This window comes from Malaclemys terrapin, chromosome 18, assembly GCF_027887155.1.
Source record: "Malaclemys terrapin pileata isolate rMalTer1 chromosome 18, rMalTer1.hap1, whole genome shotgun sequence".
NCBI lineage: Eukaryota > Metazoa > Chordata > Testudines > Emydidae > Malaclemys > Malaclemys terrapin.
In genome coordinates, this window is record NC_071522.1 from 1,194,950 (window position 1) to 1,215,772 (window position 20,823).

Sequence of the window (20,823 nt, forward strand, 5' to 3'; positions counted from 1 at the left end):
AGGGCCTTCCCCAGGACACAGGCCCCAGACCCCAGTGAGCTGGGGCTGTTGCCTTTTTATTGGTATTTAAAAACCTTTTATTAACATGTGTCAAGGCTGGGGGAGGAGAGAGAGAGGCTCAGGTTTCAGGACCCCCCATTCACAGACATTTATTGTGGGAAGGGCCATTAACACTTTCTCTTCCACATCTCTCTGGCCGGGGCTCACCCAGGAGCTGGTACCCAGGTACTAGCTTAGGCACACAGGTGCATATGCTGTACAGTGTTTCAAACTTCAATGGCAGACTGCGCTGCTAGATCTCCTCCTTTGTGTGCCCAGCCTGTGCAGCGTTAGTAGGAATGGACGCACACTGAGCGATGATGAGCATCCAAATAAATCTCCAGAATGACCCCAGAGGAGATCTCTGGGCCGTTCTCCCCACCTGGGAGTTCCACAGCCCAGGCACAGCCTTACCACCAACTCCACAGGAGCCCTCTTGCAATCAATGGCCAGCGAGCGCGGAAGAAACCATCAGATGCCCAAGACTCCCGCGAGAACGCCCCTAGTGCACAGAGCAGATGGGCTCTGTTTTCAGTGCAATCCAATGTTTGACACTGGAAGCCCCCACCACCAGCACCACGCAGGCACAGATGAAACCCTCAGTCTTTACCTTCCCCTCTGCCAGCAGCCTCACTCCACCATACTCAGCACTTGCCCTGGGGAGCAAAGCTAGATAAAAGCCTGATGCTAGGGGCATGGGACCAGCTCCCAATGAAGGGGGACAGGCCCTGACAAGATGCCCATAGTCTGTGAACCTGTAGGCACAGTCTGAAGTCTCACTTTGCTGGTTATGTAGACTGCAGTTGATCGGTATGCGTCACTGTATTCCACTGCACAAGTCCTGCATACAAGTGTGTGTTTCAGCAGGTATTCACCCAACACACCCCAATTAAAACACCACCATGCAATGCTCAGCCCGGAATGAACACTTATGGGGGAGCTTGAGCTGGTGATAAGCCGGCTTTATAAGGGGAAAAGGTGACCGCTTCAGTGGTAGTGCATGAGAAGACAGAAAAATCTGAACAGCATGCTGGTTCCGGCATGAATCCCACCGCAGAGCCTCCCAGCAACGAAAGGTGTGGAATATGTTCATCCACAGCAAGATGGAGGCCAAATGTCCAGTGACCCGCTGAGAAATGCTGGCTGTGAAGAGGCTCTGATGGACTGCAGCACTCTACCATAGAATGGGACTGAGGGAACGAACAGAAGAACTGGCAATCGCAATGCTCAGAATTTATTATTTAAGATAAAAACACAGACCCTGCCCCAAAGACTTGCAGTCCAATCTCAGGTATTATCAGAGAGGGGCTAAAATCCAAATGTCTCTCTCTTCCTAGGTATTTGCTGTGCTTAGATAAAATGACTGCCACATGCAGAGTCTGGGGAACACGGCAATGTGTTTAACACCCGTGCAAATGAAACAGGGGGCTGTGAAGAACTGGCTGCAAAGGAAACAAAGAGACATTTCCTAAGCAGCAAAGTGTGAGAATTCAGAACGGAGAGGGGCAGTTTCACATTCTCTACCAACAACCTAGAAAACCCACGCTGTTTGGGTGGATGCTGCTTCGCTGTGCGAGACATGCCCCCCCCCTTTCCCCCACAGTTCTCTTTACATCCCCCACTGGGGACCAAGAAGGGAGAAAACCTCAGCTCTGTGGCTGCTCTGCAGCTCACTGAGGGCTAAGGGACAATGCTTTGAGCATGTCAGTATTTGGGGAGGGTAATCCGAATGCCTCTGGTGCCCAGTGGGAAATGGCAAATTCCAGGGAATGCTGACCCAGCAGGTACATTGTGCTCTCTGGCCAGAGCACCCTGTCTGGCTGTCTGCTGTTTCTGTCCTGGGTTCAATGCTAAGATTGGGATGCTGGGACTGCAGGTGCATGTGTCAGCTTTGGGCTGACTATATGGCCTGAGTCAGACTGCCTTCTCCCGCTCAGAGGAACCAAGCCCAAGCCAGTCTGCAAGGCCACCAACACAAGCCAGCTTCCCGGGGGGAAAGAAAGAGCGACTGCAGGGTTGCTATTTTAAACCCCAGGAATATGCCCCTGAAGAGCCTCTTCTGATGGTTCCTTCCTGGAGCGAGGTGCTTCTTGAAACAGGGACAGTGACTGTATTCTCCTCTCTGCCCCAGTGCAGCGTTACAAGGGGCAGTGGGGCAGACAGGGAAGTGAAACAGAAATTAGCACCTCTCAGGTTCCCCTTCTCACGAGGGTCCCAGATTTCTCACAGTCAGTTCAGGAACAGGTCATGGAGAAGTGACACCTGGAAATGCACATCTCTGGCCAGCCCCAGCTTACCCACCTTTCTTACAGACTTGGTCCCAGCAGCTCCACTTCTCTTCCTAGAGTCCTCTCTGCTCAGGGAAACACCACAACATCCTCCTGTGAGAGTGACAGCTCCAGCTCTGGGATGCTGCCCTGCAGGGCTCACCCAGGCAACAGACACAGGGGACTGACAAGCTCCACTCCTCATTCCTGCCCTGCCCCGTGTGGTCCCCAACCCCATGTCACTCTCCTCTCTCCACCCCCAGCAGGAGTGCACGTGGCCAGTGCAGGCACCTTCTCAGCCCCAGCCCCCCCATCCCCCCTGGCCGGGCGGTGGCACAGAATGCAACCTAAGCCCCACATCAACAAGGGAGCTGATTTCATTAGTCTAAAAACCAACAGCTGAGGAAAGTTCAGGCTAGACCGGGCTCCTAGAGCAAAGAAAGGAAAATAGAGAGCGGGCAGCAGGGAATGCTTTATATTCCTAAAAGCCTTTTGTACGTTAACACATGGTGTCTGCTTCTCTCTAGTCACCTATTTATCACTCTCCTCTTTAGAGAAGGAAAAAAGCCCTGGCTGCTTTCCTAGCCCAGAGTTTTGTGGCCGGGGGAGGGGGAGGGTGCGTTAAGCATGATGCAAACCATTTGGAGTGGAGTGAGAGCGCTGCCAACACAAGCTGCACTATTTAAACAAGTGAGGAAATGATCGTATATACAACATGCCAGCGAGCACACACACACACCAGAGGAAGTCGAGAGGGGTTTTCATGACACAGAGCTGGATGTCAGCGGCTAAAAGGTCGATATTTTCCCTTAACACCCTTCTCAATGACTTAATCGTGTTCCGTTTGCACAGAAAACTTCCCAAGAATAAAAGTCTGGAGGAATCAAGGGGGGATGTTTGGCCTAGTGCTGACCTTGTCCGAGGTTTTCTCCACGTAGCAGGGCTCCTGGGGGGCGACCAGCAGGGGGACAAAGCCCGAAAGGAGCCGATCCTCTTCCAGGCTGAGCAGGGAAAGGTCATCATCGGGGTCCTTGTACAACGGCACCTCCGACTGATTCACTGTGGTCAGTATGTTACAGAAGTCGGCCAGTGTCGCCCACACATCCACTGAGACCCTGGGAGAATGAGGGGAAGAGATGTGAGCAATTCTGGCATGTTCTCTGCATCATCACAGCAAAGATCAGGGAGGTGAGATGAGGCAAGATGCACCTCCCAGCACATACCCTTCAGGGTAGGAGTGCAGCCCCATGGGTTTTACCCCGAGCAGTGAGCCCAGCACTTGCTAACACAAGCCCTCTCCCCCCTCTGCAGATGAGGACAGTCAAAAGCCCCCCTTACTCCTCTACTGTGGACCAGGAAGCTCCCAGGATACCTCCCCCCACACACACATAGAGTACAGCCCCCCCTGCAAGCCCAACCTGGTACGGAGACATGGGGAAGCATCTACCCCACCCAAAGCCCCAGGTGATGCTGAAAATAATCCAGCTCTCTCCAGAGAGAAGTAATGCTCCATGTTATGTCTGGGAAGGGGGAAGTCACCTCCTGGACAGCCTCAGGACGGCCCTCTCCTCTACTGCAGCCACAGCTCCAGCCCTGCCTGAGACACAGCCTATTTTCTCCAGCCCCTCCTAGAAGCTCATGTCCCCAGGGCCCTATCTGTGTCTCACAAAGTGCAGACAGAGCCCAGGTCACTATCTGCCATCACATGCTGTGGCCATGCGGGACCTCAGGGGCTTTGTCTTTAAATGCCAGTCACTAGATGTAACACCTTGTTTCATTTCTGGTCACAATTTCAGCACTTTGGAGCAAAGCTGCCTGTGTGGTGTGTCACCTTCTTCGAGCACCAGTGACACGCAGAGCCCAGACTGTCAACACAAAACCTTGAGCAGTTCAGCAGTTGCCTGTAGCCTCTGCTCTCCTCCAAGGGCAGCTGGAGCCCAGTGCCCCCAGGGTCTAGGTGGGACGCGGGGGCAGAATAGGTGCACAATGGCACACTCGGGCAGCAGACCAACCGCACAGCTACAAGCTCACAACCAACTGCTACTTGTTAATGATTTCACACAAGAAAGTAGGGATTTTAGATCAAGGCAGGAGAAGTGCAGGGAGATGGGGAAGGGAAAGCAGCACACTGAGCTGGGCTCCCCACGCCTTCGGGTCCCAGACAGCAGCCTTGTGCTGTGCCCATCTGTGCCTCCTTGATGAACTGTGAGGCGCAGGATAGAGACCAATGGCGGGGGGATGGGACTGACTCCACAGCCAGAGGCAGCCAAGGGGCTGGAGCAGGCCCCCTGCTCCGTGAACTGCTCCAGGTGGACAGAGTCTGCACTCGTTTATTTATGGCAATCAATGTACCAGGAAAGTGCACTGAAATGAAACATCTTGTTTTCAAGAGCGTCCTGGGAACTGGACGGAATGAGCTGCCATTAATCAAAGCCCAGCACATAATCAGCACACGTGTAGCACAGAGTCACCCACATCCCCGAGCCGGCCCCGGCAAACATGCTGCAGAGGAGAAGAGGGCCTTCGAAGCCCTCTGTGCACAGACACCAGGAGCTGGGCTCATTCACAAAGCTCCATCACTTGGCTCGACCAGGTCTGGCTGTCAGAACTGTTTAAATATGGAAAAAAATAAACAGTTGCAACACGTTTTTCGGAGGGATCTGTCCGAGGCCCTTTGTGATGTAATGGGAAACACTGCATTTGTGCTACCAGCTGGAAAATAAACAGAGCTGTGAGGGTTAAAAGGAACTGAACTTTCCACGACCCCATCTGCAAAGAAGAAAATAATAAGAGGAATGATCCACTGCCCCACAGCTCTGATAGTTTATCCTTCAGCCCAGGCTGCAGAGACAAGCACCGGATGTGATAGGGCTGCTCTGGGCCACCTCCAACGTGAGCGCTGCCCATGGGAGACACGCAGGGGTTGAAAGGCTCAGCCCTCCCCCAGTGCCCTGCTGCATGGGTCTGGTCACATAGCACTCCTGGCCCTCAGACTGAGCGGGCTGCTCCACACCGGGATGAGCAGCGAGAACAGCTGCAGATCGGCTGGGGACCTGGACAGGGAGTGCCCCCTTTCCAGCAGGGGTGGGGGGCATGGATGACACAGGGTGCCGGGGGAGCAGTCCCAGAACAGGGGCTGGGACAGGGCCGACAGGGTGCTGGTGGCAGAGATCTATGGCCGAGGAGGGGAAGGACACACAACAGGGAATGCTCCATGCCAGTTGGGGAGGAGGACCGGGCACATGGCAGGGAACACTTCTCTTTGGGTGGGGGAGGCAGAGGCATATCAACACGCTGCAGAAACACTACTGATGTGACATTCGTGCCCTTTGGCCCCCCGACAGGCTCAGCGTCCAACGCCATTCCCAGGCTATACAAATGGTCACATAACTCACATTACTGCATTTAAGAGAGCTCGCTAATCTCGCAAGGGGCAGAGCTGGGGCGTTCCCCTCCTGCAGGCTTAGCAGCTCTGCACAGCACCCTCCCTCCGTGGTCGCTAGTGCTCCAGCCCCACTGATGAGGAGTTTACCCTTCCAGCTCCCTATTCCAGTGCAGGGCCCCCCAGACCTTCCACTGGAACAGGAGTTGCTGCCACTGCTCCGCAGCATCCTCCCTGCTCCCCCCAGTTTCGCAATGGCTCAGCAGATCCGCCCTTTCCATGGTACGTGTCAGATTTCCACTCTATGGTCCCCTCAATCAAACTGACAGTTGGGGCAATTCTGTCATGAGCTATCGATGCGGCTGCTGTGTAATTCAGAGCAGGAGCTGGGCTGCACCCATTAGGTGTGAAGCGGCTGGGCGTGCATGGGACCTTGGCAATAAGGATGGAACGAGAAGTGCTTTTCCTTTGCTGTTTTCGCCCTGGTTTCCAGCTGTGACACACAATGATGGGGATTTAGCTAGGAGCGCATCTGACAGAATCTTGTGCAGCGGCCTCCTTCCTGTGTGTCAGCATGTACGCCACTACGGGATTGGGCAGTTCTCCAGGCTCCATACACCCAGCACCAGGTCCAGGTGATGGCCAAAGAATCAGGAAGCTCATTGCCTGAGCCCTTAGGAGACTGTCCTGGAGGGACGTGCAATCCTTGGGAACCTGGCCAGGTGCTTTCTCCTTCGGCCCCCAGGGTCCCAGTGACGGTTTCTAGGTTTGGCTGGCTTGTGTCACCTTGACTGGATTGTTGTGATTCAGGGTATTTTTGTGCACAGACTCAGAGATCCAACCCTCCGCACCTGCTATACGTACACAATAACTGAGTTCCAACAGGCCTCTTTGTGGAGCCTTTGCAGAGGGCTCTGCAGAGTTGCTGACCCCGAGCCCTGGAGCGCACAGTTCCCAGGTAAACAGAACGACGCTCTCCAGGCTTCTAATGGAGGAAGCCAAGCGAGGGTTAGCCCAAGGTCTCTCCTCACAAGTGGGGTTCATTCTCTTCCCCACAGACACATTTACACCCACAAGGACAGGGAAAAAACAAAGTGTTAGCTCACTTTCTGCTGTCTCAGAACCCAGGCCGAATGTAGCTGCCAGCATGAGTGCAGCCCAGCGACAGGGCGACAGGAGATGGAGCGGACACAGCTCATGTGCTTGGACAAGGGCACCCAGGGGCCAAACGAACTCCCACGACGAGGGTTAGGGCTGGACCTGTGCAATCACAACAGCCAGGCCTACTGCCTCCAGAGGCCAACGCCGTGAACAGTCAGCGGGGCAGAAATAGGCAGCTCTTGCTAACAACTCTGTGTGGTAAGCACAGCCCGACACTCGCTGAGTCCCTCTGGACAGGGCCAAAGCTGTGCAGTGCTTTCACATAAGCCACCATCTTCACAGGGGGAGCAGGCTGCCAGGTGATTCATGCAAGTACAATGACCCCATGTTCCAAGCCTGTGGAGGTGGCCATTTCCTGAGTAATACCAGCTTGTTTAAACACTCACATTCAGACTCCACAGCTGCACAACAAACCCAGAGTGGTGTGAGAAACCCTGCATTGTGCTCCCGAGCTGTGCTACAGATGGCAAATCACTTGGGCCTTTCTGCTCCTGGGGCGAGCAGAGCTCAAAGAGGCTGAACGCAGCAGGCAAGCAAGCCCCAGAGAAGGCAGCCAGAGGAAACCAGCCCAAAGCAGGAGGCTGAGAAAGCTCAATCCAATAGGGCACCAGGCTCTCCACGTCTGTGCACCAAAGTCCCACCACCCAACCAGGCTTCTGCCTTGCCTCCAAGCCCCATTCCAGCCCAGGGGAAACCAGAATAAAAGCAATTCCTCTGTAGGCACGTGAAGTATTCACTCCTTCTAAGAGCCACTCACCAACCCTGCCCCTAACCGCAGGGGCACAGCTGCAGAGGGCACTGAGGGGCCCCTGCAGTCACTGAGGGGACGTCCCCTTCATCTGGGCTCTCTCGAGCTCACGGTTACGGCAGGTAACTCATGGAAACGTAAAGCATCTGGAAAGGGCAGAAACTCCTGAGGGTCTCAGAGCTAGATTCACAGGTGTTAAGGCCAGCAGGGCCCGTTCTAGTCCGGCCTCCGGCATATCCCAGGCTAGAGAATCCCCCACAGCAAGCCCTGCACATGCCCCAACTAGAGCCACCCTCATAACTTTAAGGCAAGAAGGGACCGTCCTGAGCATCTCATCCGACTTGCACACTGCAGGCCACAGAGCCTCGCCCACCCCGTAACAGACCCACTAGAATGATGGCCTGGGGTGGAGAATTTACCTCACTGTTCTGGGGTGGAGCCCTTGGCCCTTCCTTCAACTCTGTCAGTCAGAAAATCCAACCAATGCCTCTCAACTCTCTCCCCAGCGCCCAGTGGGGAGAAATGACCCTGGAGCCCCCCAGGGGCACATTTGTGAGGCTGCAGAGAGCCCAGCTGGGGTCAGACAATCCCCTCTAGACCAAGTCTCTTCCCACTGACACCAGCACTTTCCCCATCCCACACGACTCCCTGGGCTCTGGCACCTTTTCCACCTCACCACCCCTCACCCAGAGACCGCCGCCCACCCCCGTCTCTTATCTCCCCGCTCCCAGCAATGGCACAGGGAGTCACTAGCCACAACACGACCCAGCTATGTGATGCCATCTGCTCCATGCAGCCAACGGCTTCCTCCACGTTTGCCTTGATCTCGGGGCAGCTACTGACACTAAATCATTCCAGCCACATGGACCTGCCTCCACAGCCTCAGGGCACCTCTCCAAGCGGCTCCTGCTCCTCCCTAGCTAATGGCACTGAGGCTGCTCTGCGACCCCTCCCCAGGTGGGGCTCAAATGCTTGAGCTTTGCCTCTTCTCTAGCTTGACTCGACCTTCATTCTTCCCAGCCATTGACCCTGCTGACGTGACAGCTCGACAGGGACAGATCCATGACGAACATTCACTAAAGGAGACAAGGCTTCAGAAAGGGGTTTTCAATTCAGCCCTTAGCAATCCCTACCAGTGTCTTGGTACCTGTATTCAGGGGCTGGGCTGGGGCACTGCCCCTCCGTGGGAGCTGACACTGCTCAGCAGGCCCTGTGTGAGGAGGGCAGCCTGACAGGCTCTTCCATGTTCCTATAAAGGAGGCTCTAGAATTTTTTCAAAGCATTTGGGTTGCATTTAATAGTTGGTTTAAATGCACCATTTGAAATGGCTGCATGCAGCCTACAGCAAGCTCAGAGACCCGATTCCCAGCCTAGCAGGAAAGCAGATTCCCAGCGGCCACCCCGTATCACACTGAATAGTCTGGGGTTTCTCCACTGAACGGCACATTGCTGAGTTTGAACTTCTGATGTGCTCGTCGGTGTGAGGAGAAGCAGCGAGCAGATCTCTGAGCTCACAAGGGAATTTGTGCTCTTCTCTGCCCACCAGTCTCAACTTCCTCAACCACGGCCTCAAAGGCAGGAGCAGCTTCCTGCCCTGTAGCCCTGGCTCCCCCACCTCTCCTTTGCAGCTCCAGCATCCACCTCACACCGAAACTCTCCTCCTCGGCCTGCGGATCTGCCTCATGCCATCAGCGGGTGCATCAGTAACATCTCTGCCTCGTCAACTCTCGCTCTCTCTTTTCCTGTGCCCACCCCCTCAGCTACTCTCCGTAAGGAGCTCATGAGAGAGATGCTATGCATGAGGAAGTTGTGTTGTGGGGTTATTGCCTTTCACAGCTGGGTCACGCAACCTACTCTTTGGTACCACTGGGTGGGGCAGGAACACACATACACTGTGTGGAGGGGAATGTACCCGGTATTCAGAGACATGCCTTCTCTCCAGCTGGAGTGAGTCACACTCTTCACTCACCAAACCCCTCTCGGCAAGGGAGCCACCACACAAATACTTTGCTGCTCTCTGGAATCCAAGCAGAGATGCCCATGATGCGGCTGTGCCATCAACAGGAGGCCTTGCTACTACCCAGAAACTGTGCCACAACATGGCAGCCACGGAAGGCACCTCCCCCAGAGAGGTAGAGGAGAAGGAATGTCACCCACCCCCCACACACAGTTCCAAAGAGGGCTATACATTGTCTGTATCTTCCCCCAAACCTCTGTGGTCCAGCACCAATCAGTCTATTATGGGTGGGGGTCAGCTCAAAGCAGCCTAGAATCAAGAGTGGGGATCTTGGGAAGGGTGCAGTCCACCATTCGTATCACACATGGCCCTGGGGCCCATTTGGATGTGGAGAGGACACCCTGAATGCTGGGGTTCATGCTCTATGCATGTTCCTAAGCACGTGTCAGGGAAAGGACACCCCTGAGATACTGCTCTGAGTCCCCAGTGCCATGTGCTGGAGCGGAGCGCAGCATTTACCTAACACCTTTCCCTGCGTCTCTGTCCAACGGGGAAAGCAGCAAGCTGAGGAATTTGGTGTTTTTTATTGTAAGGACTCAAATCCAACAGTGTGATAAATGCATCTGAGCTACAATTAGGAAGATCTATAGCATCAGAATGCGAAGGTCTGGGCAGCGTGGTGAAACGCGGGCTCTCCAGAGCCCAGCTATGTTTCCCATTATGTAACCCTGGTCATGGGCAGACAGCCAGACTCCAAATGAAAAAGAGACTCTGGCTTGGCACTGGTTCTATTTTCCTATCCTCATTCGGGGTCAGTGCAGTGTCATACAGCTGCAGAGAAAACTCCGGGGATTAAACCTGGGAAAGACTCCAAGACCAGGACCCGGGTTCAAGTACCAGCTGAAAGCAATAAACCAACTGCCACAGCTGGGCTGAGTTTAGACGTTCTCAAAGTCCCCTGACTCTGTCACTTGTGGAGAACTAGGAATCACGAAAGTGGAGAATACAGCAGAGGCACTGGGACGGGCAGGCCACCGGCCTAGGCCCCAGGCTCTGGATGAGCTCGACAAGCCGCCTCACCAGCCCAGACCCCAGCAGGAGCTAGGATGGGCTGCTGGGCTGCATCTGGCCCCAGGATGAGCGCCGTGCCAGTGCCGGGCCTGGCCTTGGGACAAGCGTTGTGCGGGGCCTGGCCTTGGGATGAGCTGTCAGGCCGGTGCGAGGCCTGGCCTTGGTCCTGGGACGAGCACTGTGCTGGGCCTGGCCTTGGTGCTGGGATGAGCCGCCGGGCCGGTTCCGGGCCTGGCCTTTGCCCCAGGACGAGCGCCGGGCCGGACCTGGCCTTTGCCCCAGGACGAGCGCCGGGCCGGACCTGGCCTTTGCCCCAGGACGAGCGCCGGGCCGGACCTGGCCTTTGCCCCAGGACGAGCGCCGGGCCGGACCTGGCCTTGGCCCCAGGACGAGCCACCGGGCTGGTGCTAGGCCTGGGCTTTTTGGAGACCCGGTGAGATTTCTAGAGATGCAGAGATTCGCTGGATCCCCACAGCTCCCACATTTCAATTTCTACTCAGTCCCTTTGCTCTGCTCCAGCCCCCAGAGGCGGCACTGAAGGGAATGGCGAAGTAGCGCTAGAAGGGCAGCTTCCAGCTATCCCAGCCCAGGCTCTGAGCACAAGGCCAGGAGGATGCCATGGAGGGAGAACTCACAGCTGTAGGGAGCATGGAGTTGGGACCGTTGCACCTCCTCATCGCCCAGCCCCAGGAGTCAAGCTCTGCTCTTAGCATTTACACGTTCTCTCTCTCTTCAAGGTCACCCCCCTGTGGGTCCCAGGCCTGGCCCAAGGCATTCACTCACGCTCCGGCCCATGATTTACTTTTAGAACATCTTCAAATAGTTCCTGTCAAGGCCCCTGGACTTGATGGCTGCCCTGGTTAGCCACCAGCCGCCGAGCCAGAGTGCAGGCATGCGTCAGTACAGAGCAGGAATGCTACGCCAGTCGTCACTCCTCCTGTCCAACCTGCTGGGGAGACGTGCTGAGACTGGGGACGTGAGGGGAGGGCAGGGCTGAGCTGGTTCTCCTGCCACCTCGTCTCTTCTTGCTGGAGAGGTACATCTCCAGCAGGGGGCTCCATTTCTCAGTTGCTCAGACCGCTACAGTGCGGTCATGGCCTCCCGCACACAGGGGTACACAAGAGTGGTGGGAAACAGGCAAAGAACTCTTGTGCTAACAACATCTTGGAGCACCCCAAACATAAACCAGAGAAGTGCCATGTAAACTACAGCTCACCACATCTGAGAGGGCCCGTCAGCCAGTGGGCAATGGGGAAGAACGGGCTCTAGTCACTGCAGGGAAAGGATCTGAACAGTGGGAGGAGGGGCAGGCCCAGGCACTGCATGAAGAGACCAAGGCAGGGGAAGTGGCTGGGCCTATTGAGCCTTCACCAAATGGTGACGCTCGTTGACTCCCCAACTCTGGAGCTCTGAGCAGAGCAGGCGCTCAAAGTACATTATGGCCCAGGCCCAGCCACCTCCTATCACTCAGGACCTGCATCTCCAGCTGCTCCTTGGCACTTGATGGAACCATGGGCCACAGTCTCGGATAAGGGCTGGGTTGTAACCCTCACCTTCTCCCATCTTGATGGGAAAGGGGGAGCCTGCACCTGCTCCTAACCCCGTCAGGGGAGCCAGACCGGTTCCCGGCAGCCGGAGGCAGCTGAAGCAGATCTCAGTCGCACCCCGAACAAGGGAGGAGGTGGCTCCTCCCTGGAACATGATGAGCGCTGGCTGCATGAACCCAATCAGAAATTCCATCTCGAAGCAAGCCCGTTGCCGACGGCTCAGCAGCTCCCTGCACAGGCAGCGCAAAGGGGGCTCCGGATTGGTGCAAGCATGCTCACATGACAGCTCCGAGTTTGAGTTCCTGCCCAAAGATGGGCAACAGTTCACATGAGCAGGCAACGGTCCCACATCGAGCAGCCGACAAACAGAAAACAGACTCCATCTCCACAAAATGAGGCCCAGCACTTCCTGTGTGAGATTTCCATTTCCTCAGCCAAATGAAAAAGAACTGGAGTGGAGGCAATAAAACAGGAGAGCGGGACTGGACCTGATGCATTGGAGCAGGGACCCATTAATGGTTAAGCCACTTTGCTGGATTACTCTTAATGCGCCTTCCCATCACCCTGGGTTCTGACTCCTTTGGATTTACAATGAGAAGTGATTTCAGGCTCTGGACCCAGAGTACCGGAGGCAGATGGAAAATCCTGCGGGAAAGCAGTTACGGAGCATGCTCAGACACTGCTTCGCATACTCCATACTTGGCCCCTTCACATGATTTTCTGTCCAAAATTATGCAAATTGCCTAGTCCGCATTATGGACTAATGGTCTGGAATCAGCCAGCTTAGCAAATTAACCCTTTGTGACTGGCTGGGGAGAGGAACTTGCTTTCAAAGCAGGAGAAGGGGGTTCCCAGCACAGCGAGGCTGCTCAAGGCTTGGCCCAGGCTGAATGTGGTTTGCCCAGCCCCTTCTCACAGGTGAAGAGAATTCAAGCAGCGAGCTGGGAGCAGGCTCCACTCTCACAGACAAACAGCTGGCTGGCTGGCAAAGGGCCTAGGGAGATGCACCCCAGGAAATGAAGAGAGAGATCCCATGCGTAAGCTAGAAATCCGGCCTCACTAGGGAACGAAGGGGAGCTAGTCACAAGGTTCAATGCTGTGCCTTTGGGATGCCTGCCACCACCCTGAGCCACATACACCCCACTTCCAGCCCCCAGCTCTCGCTGCTAGGGAAGATCCCTCTGTCACTAACACCCTTCTCCATGCACAGGACACTGTCAGCACCACGGAAACATCCCCTGCACAGCACAGGGCAGTGAGCAATACCCTCTGCTGAGGCAGTGGTGCTGGGAGGACAGAGTGCACCACCTCCGTGAGGGGCAAAAAGGGAACGAGGGGCACCGGCAAGGAGCTTGCAGGGATGGGCACGTGTTGGAAGAGCAGGAAGAGATCACATACTGTTTGGGCAACTCGAGGGAGGTGGGAGGGGGGTTCCAGGTGTCCGAGTGGCCAAGCATCCAGTCCGACCAGACTTTCACGCTGGGGAGGAGCTCTTTCAGATCCTGGGGCAAGGCGGAGACCTTGATATCATCCTCCTCATCCTGCTCTGCTTCCTGGGACCAAGCTGCAGAGACAAAAAACAAAGCTGGGCCAGGCCCGCTGCAGTCCCCCATTCCTGGGTCCCTGCCTCCTGGGCGTGTGCACGCGCAGGCCACTGAGTGCCTGACTCCGGAGATGCACAGAGAATGCTGCATCCCCACTAATGCACCCCAGACGCAGCGACTGGCCAAAGGGAAGGACGGGATGCAGCATCACGCCATTTTACAGGGTGGTCGTGACCTGCTCAAGCCCATACAGCGAGTCAATGGCAGAGCCAGGAACAGAACCCAGGAATCCTGACTTCCAGGAGTCGCCTGGAGGCACCAGAAAGCCTGTCATGTAGCAGGAGAGGTGAAAAGACTAAGGGTCATGGAGTCCCAACATACAACGCGGGCTCTCCAGCTCGGGCAGCCCCACACTGAAGTCCTGGAACTGCCTGGAGTCAAAGGGAGAGAGACCCCAGGAATGGAGGAGGGGAGGCATGGTCTGAAAACTAGGACAGAACCCAGAGGCCTCAAGAGACAAGTGGTGTGTGATGGAGCAGGAGGTGAGCCAGGCCTGGGAAGCGGGGCTGGGCTAGGGCAGGGAAGACCTGCAGCACAGTGTTGTTAAGCAGGCCACCAGCACTGTGCAGACAGCTCCCTTACCTCGGACGGACTCCTTCAGTAAGCTGGTGCAGCGCCTCACCAGCAGGGCGAACATGCAGAGTCCCAGCGCCGTGGCCTGTTCCTGGAGCACTGAGCGACAGTCCTCCGAGAGGCACTCTGAGGAGACAAGCAGAGAACATCAGCTTATGGAGGGAACAGCAGGCCCCTCACCCTGAACCCCCTCTGAGAGACAAGGAAAATTCCTGCCCTTTTCGTCCTAGTGCATGGGCTGGGGGAGACTACAGGGGGAAAGCCAAGCACCCAGCATGCTCCTTTCCCCCAAGCCAGCACCTCTCCCCCCTCCCCCCGCTTAGGAGAGGAGGAATCAGCATGGCTCCAAACAGGGAAGTGGCAAGGCAGAGACCGCAAGCTCCTGGCAGCCACTGCCCATTGGGTGCCTCAAAGCCCTGCCTGCGGAGCCATCATGGGCTCAGAAGCTGCCACTCTCTCAGACTTCCTAATTCCTCCTGCGAAGGAGGGAAGAATTCCAAAGTGCTAAAAGGATAATTAGCTGCATGTTTCATCTCCATCCCTGCTGGCATGTTCACCTCAGCACTGAGGACAGGGCTCCTCCCAGTAGTTCACAAGTCACACAACAGCTCCTCAAGAGGACTGAAGCTGTTACTCAAGTAGATGCCACATGATCATAACTCTTCCCAACAGAGCTGCCTCAGGGCAGAGCAAATCCCATCAGTGCATCTACGGCCAGTCAGAACCCACTTCTGAGGCTGTGAGAGTGGCAGGGAGCTGGCTGGGCATGGGTTACACTTGCAGGGCAAGGCAGACGCTGCCCCACTCTCCAATCTAGTCAGTCATGGCAGGGGGCAGCTGGGGAACAGGCATTTTAGCATTTCATTACTGGCAACCTGTGCCCTCAACATTATTTCTCTGCCCCTTTTGGTGGCTTCACACCCCTCTGAGAAAGTGTAGAGAGGGCACAGATCATGAAGCTGTCTGGTCAGGGGCCAGACTCAGCGGCAGGGGAGGTGAAGACCCTGTCCAGAGGGAGAGGGGAGAAGGATGGTGAAGGCCATTTTATTTTTCTGCATGGCTCCATGCTTAAGGTCAGGCCAGTCACGCTGCCTTAGCACACCACTGGCTCACTCAGTCCCAGCTGCAGAGCCCACCCGCCTCTCTCAGCACACCAAGGAAGAAGTGTGATGCAAAGCACCATAGAAGAACTTGGCACAAGCCAGGCAAGGCTTGTGTTACAGCTACCGCAAACATCCAACACAGAGATACCAGGCGGTGCCCATGCCAGCCGGGTCAGCCACAGCTGAGACCAGTGGCTAAGAGACTTCTCTCCCCATCTGCCCTCTGAACACAGACATGTTCTCCGTGACTGACTGACTAAAAATGCATAATAATGCATCAGAAAAAGAGAAGGGACATTAAGCTGAACTTCCAAAGCCATGGCAGGCTGCAGATCTCAGCTAGGCGCAGGAGCCCTAACCCACAGACACCCCATTCCTGCAGAGATCAGGGAAAGACCGAGGCCAGGGGGGGCGCAGATTCTGTGGATTTTCAGAGGAGATAAAATTATTTCAGAGAAGTGGGAAGAGGGGTAAGGAAAATCAAGAAAATGAGAAAAAATGAGAGGAAGGCCTGAAACCTTGATATTGTCACATTTCACGTTCTAAGTTGATGCTAACGAGTTTAGTACCTGGATGGGAGACCACCATTCAATGGAGGCTGGTGGTTCAGTAGGGGGCGCTCTTATCTGCCAGGCTGTGTTGAACCTTGCCCCAGCATGACAGCAAGGGGTGCCAGCTTTTGGAGAAACATAAAATCTGAGGATGTGACCACTCTGAGACATGAACGCTCACTCTCATGAAACCTTTCCCACAATAAGAGTGAGAGCCCCAATGTCCTGGCCATGGTCCAGTTCAAGAAACTACATTCTGCTTCCCTGGAACTCATTCCCAAGTTTCAATTAGATTCTAGATTCTCCTTCACTTCCTGTCCTAAGCTGACCATCCAGGAGATGGCTGCATCTAAGTGTATGTACAGCCCCAAAAGCACTTTAGAATCCTCCTGGATGGAAGGCACTATATAAACCTAAGAGATTAATATAGTAAAGACAAAGGAAATGACCCGGAAATGACCCTTTGAAAAGCTCTGGGCATTCCAACACACAGCCCTCAAGATGGTATTTCTGGGACAATGCCCTAGGGGCTCTGGGCAGTTGTCTCCCGAGTCTGCTTTACACTCACACCCCATGCCCCCCTCCTGGAACCGCACCAACATCATCTGATGCAAACAAGCACTGGGCTAGCCAAGGCTGGCCTTCCCAGTGCATGAGATTCTCTGCAAATGCCAGAAGGCTGCAGTGGGTAGGATCATAAACCTAAAGTCCAGGCACAACAGCTGCTAGGATGCAGTGCCCCCAAAGACAAACAGCTATCCTCCCACTGCCCCCCAAAGAAAACACCAGCCAACCCTGCTTCCTATGAATGCACCAGTGCCGGGGGGGAGGGAGGGAATCCCGAAAAGTCATGTGACTGTCCAACATCTTGACAGATGAAAGGAGACACAGCAGAGTCAGTCTGTCAGTGGTGCTTAGCAATAGTATGGGAAAAGAGCCCGATGCATGAGCGGCAGACGTCCCACAGTGGCTACAGGTCCACTCACCAGAAGGCGGTTGGAGCACTCTGCTTCCTGGCTCGCCTGCGGGCCTCAGCCTGGGCTCTCTGATAGCTCTCTGCAGCGAATGCATCAGCCTTGACCCGGCGTCTCCAGACTGAGCGGTTGTGATAAGGGTTCTCTCAGTTGCCAGTGGGAATTCTGAATTTCTTGAGACCTTGCTTGACCGTGTCGCTGTACCAGAGCTTTGGCCTTCCTCTGTGATGCGGGTGGTTCTTGAGTTGACCACAGAGCACAGCCTTCGGCACATGATCTTGAGGCACACACTCCACATGTCCCAGCCAGCGAAGCCTGCGAGTGGCCAGTGCTCTCAAGGATCTCACTGTTAGTGATCCGTTGGTCCCAAGTAACTCCAAGGATTTTTTCTGAGACAGCGGAGGTGGGAGCTGTTCAATCTCCAGTTCTGCTTGGAGTATGTGACCCAGCTTTCACAGCCGTAGAGGCGGGTACGGATCACACAAGCCTGATAAACAGACACCTTTGTGTTCAGGGTTAGCAACTTGTTGTTCCAAACACCTGAGGTAAGTTTGCCAAAAGTGACAGAAGCTTTCCCAATTCTAGCATCAAGTTCCCTATCGAGGTTAAGTGAGCTGGTGAGAACTGAGCTGAGATAGCAGAAGTGATCCATGTTATCCAGAACATCATTATTGACATAGATTTTAGGTGGAATGTTGATTCATTGTGACATGACTACTGTTTTCTTGATACTGATTTCCGTGCCAAACTTGGTGCATACATCAGAGAACTTGTTCTTCATGACCTGCAGTTCATCAGGTGAATGAGAGATGAATGCGGCGTCATCTGCAAAAAGCAGATCCTGAAGAGTAAGCTTGATAATGTGCCTTCTGCTCTGAAATTGTCTGATGTTGAACAAGCTGCCGTCCATCCTCCATTCAATTGGTCTGCCAGATAGATCATTTCCAAAGGTGCACTTAAGAAGAATAGAGAAGGCGATGCCGAAGCTGGTGGGTACGAAGATGCAGCCTTGCTTCATACCAGTATCAATACTAAACTGGGATGCTGTTTCATTTTCATACTGGATGGTTACCTTCATTTCCTTGTGGAACTCCTTGAATAGGGAGAACACCTTTTGTGGTCAGCCAATTTTCAAGCGGATATTATAGATGCCATTCCTGCTAACCGAGTCAAAGGCCTTTCGTAGGTCAATGAATGTTACATAGAGCGGTGCCTGTTCTTCACAGCTTTTTTCTGACACCAAGAGCAATGTGAAGGACATCAATTGTGGAGCACTCAGCTCTGAGCCCACACTGGCTCTCAGGGTGGACTCTCTCGGCAAGGACTTGGGAGTCTTCAGCAGGACGCTTGCTAGTACCTGGCTGACCACGCTGAGCAGAGATGTCCCTCGATAGTTGCTGCAGTCTGCTCTGTCGCCTTTATTTTGATATAGAGTAATTATCTTTGCATCTTTCAGATCCTGGGGTATGTGGCTTTCTTTCCAACAGGCACAGATAAGTGCTTAGTTGTCCTCCCCCCTGAAAATGCACCACAATAAAATACATGTTGTGGTGAAGTGGGAAGTTTCTGTAACATTTTTATGAAGCCTGTATGTGCCTCAGTTTCCCTCTGTACTTTGCATTGTTACCCAGTGGAGGGAAAAGTGTTAAATCTGCTCTTGGGGCAGCGCAGGACATGAGGTGTGGGTGGTGCCTTGCTGTCTGGGCCACAGTGAGTAGGGTCCTTAAGGAACTGGCTGGAACCTGCTGAAAGCGACCTATGTCAATGTAGAATCCCAAAGAGACAATGGAAAAGCTCCAGCGACCAAACACTGACACCTAGTAAACAACCACGAAGGGCGGGGAGATTTTCTGTCCACCTTTCAGCAGGGAAGCTGAGCCCAGACCCCAGCTTGAGAACAAAGGACAGAGCCATGACCAGCATGGGATAAACTTAAGGGTGGGCTTCTGGAGGAAGCTGGCTGCTCTCTCTCCTGGCACTCTCTAAGGAGGTCAGAGAGAGACCGAGCCTGAAATGGTGTTCATGACAGTTTGGCTAGTGACTTGTGCTGGCTTAACCAGAAGGGACCATGTTTTAACCTTCATTTCTCTCTGCTAACCTGAGGCCTTCCAATGCTGTGTTCCAGCCGACTAACAAACCCCACTGTGTTCTGAAAATGCTGTTTGGGGTCACGGCAAATACAGGCCCGGGGAGCATTAGTCCTGCAGCATGGAGAGTTGGAGTTGCTGGGCAGAGTTCCCAGTGTGCATCAGGGAGCTCAGTCCTGAAGCGGTGAGGCTGCATGGGTTATCCTGAAGAACGAGTGGGACTCCTTGGGAGCCTGCCCCACTGAAGGGGTTCCTGTGAAGGTGGTTTACAAACTGGGCTGTAGCACAGATCCTGTGGATCCGGGACACATGGAACCAACACAGATATGTTGGGAACTAAATGGTAACATTACAAAGCCTGGAGTTAGCTCCAGAAAATAAGCTCTGGCCATGTCCAGCTTCACACCAAGGCCTCGCACTAAACAAAGCCACTGGAGGCTCCCCAGGCTGCATGGTTCGGGCTCCCTGGTGAGGAGCAGTAGCTCCCCCATGAGACGGGGAAGAGGAAAAGCAGATGGAGAGAAAGGAATGTGCAGCATGGACCTCCCTGCCCCAGCTCACTCCAGCTTGCACAGTAGGCTGGGTTCTGTCAGGAACCAGGCACACACACATGTACATACGGACTAATGCCTGATTTACATGGAGCCATGCGGCTGCCTGCCTGGAGCTGAGCTCTGGTGCAGGATACGAGATGACTCATGGTGCCAGCATAAGGAGGAATCAGAGAGCATTACACACATGAATTGAAGGGTTGTTTCCCCTTCACTTCCAGCTCAGCTACAATGGGCCAATGTCTTCTCAGCATGACAAGTAAACAGGACCCATGTGGCCCTGAGAATTCATGCACTGGAGCTCCTAAGCAAGCCAAGGACAGGAAGCTCCCCACCTCCCCCAGCCCCAGAGCAATCCAGCCAGCCCAGCTCTGCAGGGAGAGGGGGATATTCAGGGGAGGTCAGGGTGTGTGGGGCTGCTCAAGAACCCTGCCCTTACATCAACACCCCTGCTCCCCAGTGTCACAGTCCTAGGGGTTTGATTCTAGAACAAAGAGGAAGCTCTGAAAATCAGGGGAAACTTTCTGCTCAGACGCTTTCATCCTTTTCCTCGGGACAGGGGAAGTCACAACGGGGACCTGCAGCTGCACAGCAAAGATGCCATGGCTGCATGCCACAGGGGCTTGTGGGGGACACGTCTGAAACAAAGGAGCTAGCATGCAGTGGAAAATGGACAGGGTAAGTTAGCAAGTGAAGAGCGGAGCAGACACAGAGTGCCCAGGAAGTGGAGGTTAATTAGGTAGAAGTTTGTAGAGTGCTTTGAAGCTGCAAAGTGCTCGGTGAGTGCTGAGTGTTAAGAAACCTCCTCTGCACCACCCCAGCATGGCCCCACACATCCAACACAATGCGGTTGACTGCCTTCGCTGAGAGAAAATTCTCTTTAGAGAAAGTGTTGCTGAAACAGATGTGCTGGGCTTTGCAGCCCACTGAGCCTGGGTGTCCCTCGGAGCTGCATGATGGGCACTGCTGCTGTGACACACAATGCACCAAGATTTAACTCCCGGGCAGCAGAGACTTTCCTTCCTTGGGGCACAGGTAGAAATAAGGGGTCCCCACTGCCTTGCTGTTCCTCACCTTTTCTAGCTGGTTCCCAGCAGTCAGAATAGCATTAGTATAAGCCAAGCTGGGCTACCACCAGCTCAGGTACAAACCAAAGCAGCAGAGTCCTGCCTGCTCCAGGATAAATCCTGTCAATGTCACAGATGCGG

At 54.4% G+C, this 20,823-nt stretch overlaps 1 protein-coding gene across 3 annotated transcripts in view; it reads right to left on the reverse strand.

Moving 5' to 3' along the window:
* SMG6 (SMG6 nonsense mediated mRNA decay factor) overlaps positions 1-20,823 on the reverse strand; it is a 154,097-nt gene that overhangs the window by 60,560 nt on the left and 72,714 nt on the right. For all 3 annotated transcript variants that reach the window (XM_054008185.1, XM_054008184.1, XM_054008183.1), the window contains exons 11-13: positions 14,359-14,475; positions 13,571-13,736; positions 3,220-3,421 (exon numbers count right to left, since the gene is read on the reverse strand). In XM_054008185.1, coding sequence (XP_053864160.1) covers positions 3,220-3,421; positions 13,571-13,736; positions 14,359-14,475 — 485 coding nt within the window. The remainder of the gene's footprint in view (positions 1-3,219; positions 3,422-13,570; positions 13,737-14,358; positions 14,476-20,823) is intronic.